Source organism: Cynara cardunculus, unplaced genomic scaffold (assembly GCF_001531365.2).
Source record: "Cynara cardunculus var. scolymus isolate 2C unplaced genomic scaffold, CcrdV1 Un_Scaffold_9500, whole genome shotgun sequence".
Taxonomy (NCBI): Eukaryota; Viridiplantae; Streptophyta; class Magnoliopsida; order Asterales; family Asteraceae; genus Cynara; species Cynara cardunculus.
In genome coordinates this window covers 2,535-8,509 of record NW_020205017.1, presented here as the reverse complement: position 1 = coordinate 8,509, position 5,975 = coordinate 2,535, and the positions used below count along the sequence as shown (strand labels likewise).

The following is a 5,975-nucleotide window of genomic DNA, read 5'->3' as shown; positions in this document are numbered from 1 at the left end:
TATGATTCAAAGAAATATTTATGGGATGACCCTTTCTTGTTTAAAATTTGTGCAGATCAGGTAATTAGAATATGCATCCCAAAAGAAGAAGTACCATCAGTTCTACAGCACTGCCATGCAGGACCATGTGGAGGACATTTTGGAGAAAGTAGGACAGCATCCAAGGTTTTGCACTCAGGATTCTACTGGCCTACTCTGCACAATGATGCTCAAAACTTTGTAAAAAGTTGCAATGAGTGTCAGAGGAGTGGAAATATCTCTAGATGAAATTAAATGCCTTTAAACGGAATTCTAGAAATAGAGTTATTTGATGTTTGGGGTATAGATTTTATGGGACCTTTCCCTCTGTCCAATAATTGTGCCTACATCTTGGTTGCTGTGGACTATGTGTCCAAATGGGTAGAAGCCATGGCTTGCCATTCCAATGATGCTAAAACTGTTGTGAAATTCTTACAAAAGCACATCTTCACTAGATTTGGCACACCTCGTGCCTTAATCAGTGATGAAGGCGCTCACTTCATAAACAACATGTTAGAAGAAGTTGAATATGACATCAAGCATAGGGTAGCAACTGCCTACCATCCTCAGACCAACGAATTAGCTGAGTTGTCAAATAGGGGGATAAAGGGGATTTTGGCCAAAGTAGTCAAGCCACATAGAAAAGATTGGGCTTCTAAGTTAGATGATGCATTATGGGCCTATCGGACTGCTTACAAAACCCCTATTGGTATGTCTCCCTATAAATTGGTCTTTGGAAAAGCTTGTCATTTACCAGTGGAATTAGAGCATAAGGCCTATTGGGCCATTAAGGAACTAAACATGAGTTTAGATGAGGCYGGAAGAAAAAGGACTTTGCAGCTTTGTGAACTGGAAGAACATAGGAATTTTTCCTATGAAAATGCTAAGCTTTACAAAGAAAATACCAAAAAATGGCATGATAAAAAGATTCTTCCAAAAGAGTTCATAGAAGGCCATAAAGTCCTGTTGTTCAATTCAAGGTTGAAATTATTTCCGGGAAAGCTGAATTCCCGATGGACCGGACCTTTTGTTATTGCCAAGGTATACCCCTACGGAGTCATTGACCTGATAGATCCGGAGAGGGGTACCACTTTCAAAGTAAATGGACAACGAGTAAAACCCTTCTTTGATTTCATGATTGTTACGCAACCTGTCGAGGTTATCTTTTTAAAGTAATAATTTTTTTTTAGATATTTTATATATACTTATAGGTTATTATCTTATTTTTCTTCTTTCTTCTTATTTATTAGCTTTTATTTTCATTTTCTAGGTTATTATATTCTTTTAAAAATTATTCTAAATTTTTGGTTTGTTTTCTTTTATAAATTTTAATATATTAGGTTTATAGTTCAGTTAAAAGTTTAAATTTTTGTTTTAGACTTTTGGGCTATAAGGGCAAAGGTTCTGTTGAAATAACTAACCAGGCCCAAAGAGTATTTACTCTTAACATGCCACAAGACGGGAGGCCCATGATGAAGCCTTGTTTACAAGCCCAAATCAGCAGCCCACGCGGAAGAAGAGCCCAACGCCTAAGCCTACTCTCGGTAAGGTTGATCAAAATTCCGCGCATTCGTACCTGTTAAAACACAGCGCAAGTCTTTTCGTCTCCAAGCTCTCAACTCGTCAGCACCATCACCGTACTTTCTTCTCGATCACACCAAGAGCATAAGCATTACTCAGCAAATACGCATTCTCGAGAAGGAAGGGACTTCCTAGGATCTGACATTACAGCGCAAGGTACAATTTCTAACTCATAGCATAAATCGATCGATAACTAACATTGGTCAGAGGAAGTTTTGAAATTTGTGAAACCAAACCTTGGAGAAGAAGATTAAAGGCTTTAAAAACCCCTAAACACTGTTCAAAAGACCAGTCGGGTTTGTGCTAAGCAACTGTTCACAATCGTCTTCTTTGTTCCAAGAAAAATCACAGTCCTCTGTTTTCAATCGGAATGGCAATTATAAAAAAGCGAGCAAGAAGAAGGGAGGGGGGAGCAGATTCCATGCCTGCTGTGCATACCCATGAACAGACGAGTGTTAGTGAGGAGGAGCCTATTGAGGCCATCCCTGTGAGACAAGTTCCTTTTGCCAAACCAACACCTGCACCATTCACTAAACCCCAGACTCAAGCTTCTGTGATGGTTAAGCCTGAACCACAAACTATCCCTCAATATCAGTCCGGCCCTCGAATGACAAGGAGCAGAGCCAAGGACCTGATTAATTTCAAGCCTGTGAAGCAACCAGAGGGGACTGTGTTTGATATATCTGATGGGAGTGATTTGTTACCTGAAAGTCCTGAGGCTCAAACCAATACACCCGAAGCATCACAAGCAGACAATACTTCATTGACTATGTTGGCAGAAGCTACAACCAAGATGAACAAGCAGAGCATGCCTTCAACATTCACAGAAAGGCTCCAAGAAGGTTTAAAAGTTTCTGTACCCTTAACTAGAGATTTATTATCTGGTTTCCCTGTTTATCCACAGGCTAGTGTTGGGTTCATAAAAAGATCTGTAGATGAGGCTATTGCAGCCTCAAATGAAGCATTAGGTTTAAGATCAGAAAGATGTACACCCACCATGTCAATGGTCCACTCTCAGTCATCCATGGATGTTCAAACTCCAAAGAAGGGAAGCTCATCCCTTAAACAGTATGTTGATGCTGCTTTGGCAGCTATGGACAAAGCAATTAGAAGAGAACCAGAGTGTACAACAGCCCCTGTTCAACCAACTGTCCCTACCACACATGCACACCCTTTCTTTAGAAACAAGCCCACTGAGTTCAATTTTTTGAACCCCTCACACTTCACCAATATACCTATTTCATCATCAAACATAGAACCTACACTACTCAAGCATGCATCCACATCTAGAACAGCACCTGTTGGAACAGTATATAAACCAACCCCTGTCCGAGAAATGCCTAACACATCCACCATTGAACCTACCCCTGTTACAACCACCACAAGCCCTCTACCCTCACCAAACCATCCCACAACCACACCTTCCACACCTACTGAACCCATCCCTCTGCCAGAAACTGTATCTATCCAAGAATTGGATTTTGTCCTAGGCTTATCACCCTCTAACCCCAGCCTCACACCATTTGAACATAACGAAGACCCCTCTGACCCTCAAAACACACCAGTTACTCAAACACCACCACCATCAACACATTCCACTCAACCTAACCCAAACCTACCCCCTAGCCCTGTACACTCTAGGACTCATAATTATTATGAGGGTGCACCTGTGCATGGCAGCCCAAAAATGGAAAATGAAAGAGATGAGGTGGATACCGGGGCCAGTTTGAAAAGAAAGATGCCAAGAAGAAAGAGAGTAACCAGAATGGAGACAAGATGCACAAAGAGGAGAAGAGAAGAAAGTGATAGGTCTGAGGAAGACGACAGAGCACCAAGAAGGAGAAAAAGGACTGAACAGGAGTTTGAAGATGTGTCTGGTATTTATCTGAAACCCAAACATTTGTTCAGTACACCCCTTGCTAGAAAAACATACTTTCAGTATTCTGAAAAGTGGGGGTGACACAAAAAGGTTTTACTCAACAGTTATTGATGGCCAATCCAAGCATTAAGGCCACAATAGAATCTTTAGGATGGGAGACATTATGTGACGTACCTAACCAATATAACCTTAGTTGGGTTAGGGAATTTTACACTGAGGTGGCCGTCACGGATGGGGTGAATTTGAAAGTAAGAAAGACCCCTGTCTCATACTCCCCCACTGCCATTAATGACTTATTAGAGCTCATCCCACCTTCCTACTTCGAGCTTGATAGGTTAACTACTGGGTGTACTGATGAGGAGCTTGATATGATCTTGGCCACTGTAGCTAAGGAGGGGGCTGTATGGAGTTTCAAAGGAAAGGCTAGATTACTTAAGACCCAATATCTGAAGCCAAAAGCCAATTTATGGTTTTACTTCATGAGACATACCATCCACCCCACCAGCCATGATACAAATTTGTGCCTAGAGAGAGTTCTGATCCTATATTGTATCTTAGAGGCTCGACCTTTTGATGTTGGGAGAATGATGTGCTCCAACATAAAGGCCTGTGGGGAGAGAACCAATGGAAAGTTGTTGTATCCTTCTTTGATCCATAAACTGTTGCTAAAAGCCCAAGTCCTATCCTTGCCAAAGGATGTGATGTCAATGGAGAAAACCTCCATTGACAAGAAGAATATGGACAGACTGATGAGAGTAAATGCAAGGGTTCAACCAGATGCACCAACATCCTCCATGGTAGCCCTGAAAGCTGAGTTGATGAAGGCAATGGAAGATCATACCAACAGTTTGAAGAAGGTGATAGTGAAGAAAAATCACAAATTGATGAAGAGAGTTGATGAATTGAAGAAGGAAGTGGAAATTTTAAAGAAGGAAAGGGTACAGTGGGCAGAGTACAAGATACAGAAGGAGAGGATACTTAGGGCCGCCACCAAGCATGGACAATCAAGGAGTACAGTCAAGCTTCCACCGCCACCAAAGTCCATCCTTTTACTGCACTCAGACTCTCCTACTCAGTCTGAGTAGGACAGGTTCTACCTTTTTACTTCTTTGTATATATTGTGTCATGCCCAGGTCCTTGTTAGAAGCTCATAGCCATTTTGCTGTTTTTAAAAGCCTTTGCTGATTTGCTGTTTAGACAAAAAGCTTGCTGTTTTCCTTAGTTTTTTTAGCATAAATACAATTTGTTGTTTTGATGTGTGACCATGTTAATTCTGTTGTATTTCCTCTGTTCTGACAAACCATGACTGATATTGCTGTTTTTCATGCTATTGTTGTTTTCCCTGCTGTTTCTGTTTAACGTTGAGCATTGAATGTCCCATTTTTGTTTGCCAAAATAGAAGGGTGCTGTTTGATCTCTAATCTGCTGTTCTTAGACTCATTTACATGAGTTTTTACTGTTTTTGGTTAATGATGATTAGCTGTTTTGATAATATAGTCTTAGACTGGCACTTTGATTTGCTGTTTTTACTTTGGTTTGCTGTTTTAACCCCCTCATTTTGATTTGCTCTTTTAATCCTTACTCATGCACCAAAAGAGAATGTTTAAGGAGTTTCTTTTATTTTTCTTTGCTGTTTTAATCCTTACTCATGAATTTTCTTTGCTGATTTAAGACTTCATCATAGTGTATCTTTGCTGTTTTAGAATTCTTAAGCATGTTTACTGTTTTAAAATTAAGACAGTCATGCTTATACATTCTATTTGCTATTTGTATCCTCAATTGAGGACATTCGCTGTTTTTAGCTTTAGATTTTGCTGTTTTGAATCTCATGCGACCCTAAGCCATGAACTTTTGTTTGTTGTTTAACATTTGCTGTTTTTAAATACAGTCCTTCGGACAGTATGACTGCTGCTGCTGTGAGGGCCCTTTTATGAATGCTTTGAGGGAGAGCCTAGCTGAATGCATTCCAATTTTATTCCCCTGTACAGGCTGTTTCATAAGAGAAACAATGGCAATCCCATTGTTTGGTTTCATTTAGCCTGTTTTATGATATAACAATGGCAATCCCATTGTTTGGACTCATATGGCCATGATGTTTGATAATGCAGTCCTCTGGTTGACTGTTTTGATTCAAAGCTCATCCTTGGTACCATATCTTAACTCTAAGGTCAACTTGACTTAGAGTTGGACTGTTGGTTTTGTTTCAATCTTTTATTTTGAGTCTTTGAGTCCTTTTATTTTCACAAAATGACCAAGTCACACTTGTGACTTCTCATCTTTGCTTTTCTGTTTCAATTATTTTCAGTTTGTTTGCTTTTCTGTTTCAAAGATTTTTTAGTTTGAGTCCTTCTCCTTTCAAAGATAGTCAATTACACTGGTATTGATCATCTTTGCTTTTCTCTTGGACCGTATTACTCAGTTCAGGGTATTGAAAACTTACTTGATTAATTAGATAGACATTGAGTACGCAGCGGACAGTATGTAAATCAAGCAGGTA

General features: G+C 39.9%; 2 protein-coding genes across 2 annotated transcripts; both read left to right on the top strand.

The window, feature by feature from the left end:
- The first annotated feature begins 273 nt into the window (after window positions 1-273).
- Window positions 274-1,194, top strand: LOC112505284 (protein NYNRIN-like). Its single transcript, XM_025109215.1, has one exon. The coding sequence runs from the start codon at window positions 274-276 to the stop codon at window positions 1,192-1,194; it is 921 nt and encodes a 306-aa protein (XP_024964983.1).
- Window positions 1,195-1,969: 775 nt separating this feature from the next.
- LOC112505283 (proteoglycan 4-like) lies at window positions 1,970-3,559 on the top strand. The gene has a single exon (XM_025109214.1). The coding sequence runs from the start codon at window positions 1,970-1,972 to the stop codon at window positions 3,557-3,559; it is 1,590 nt and encodes a 529-aa protein (XP_024964982.1).
- The last annotated feature ends 2,416 nt before the right edge of the window (window positions 3,560-5,975 follow it).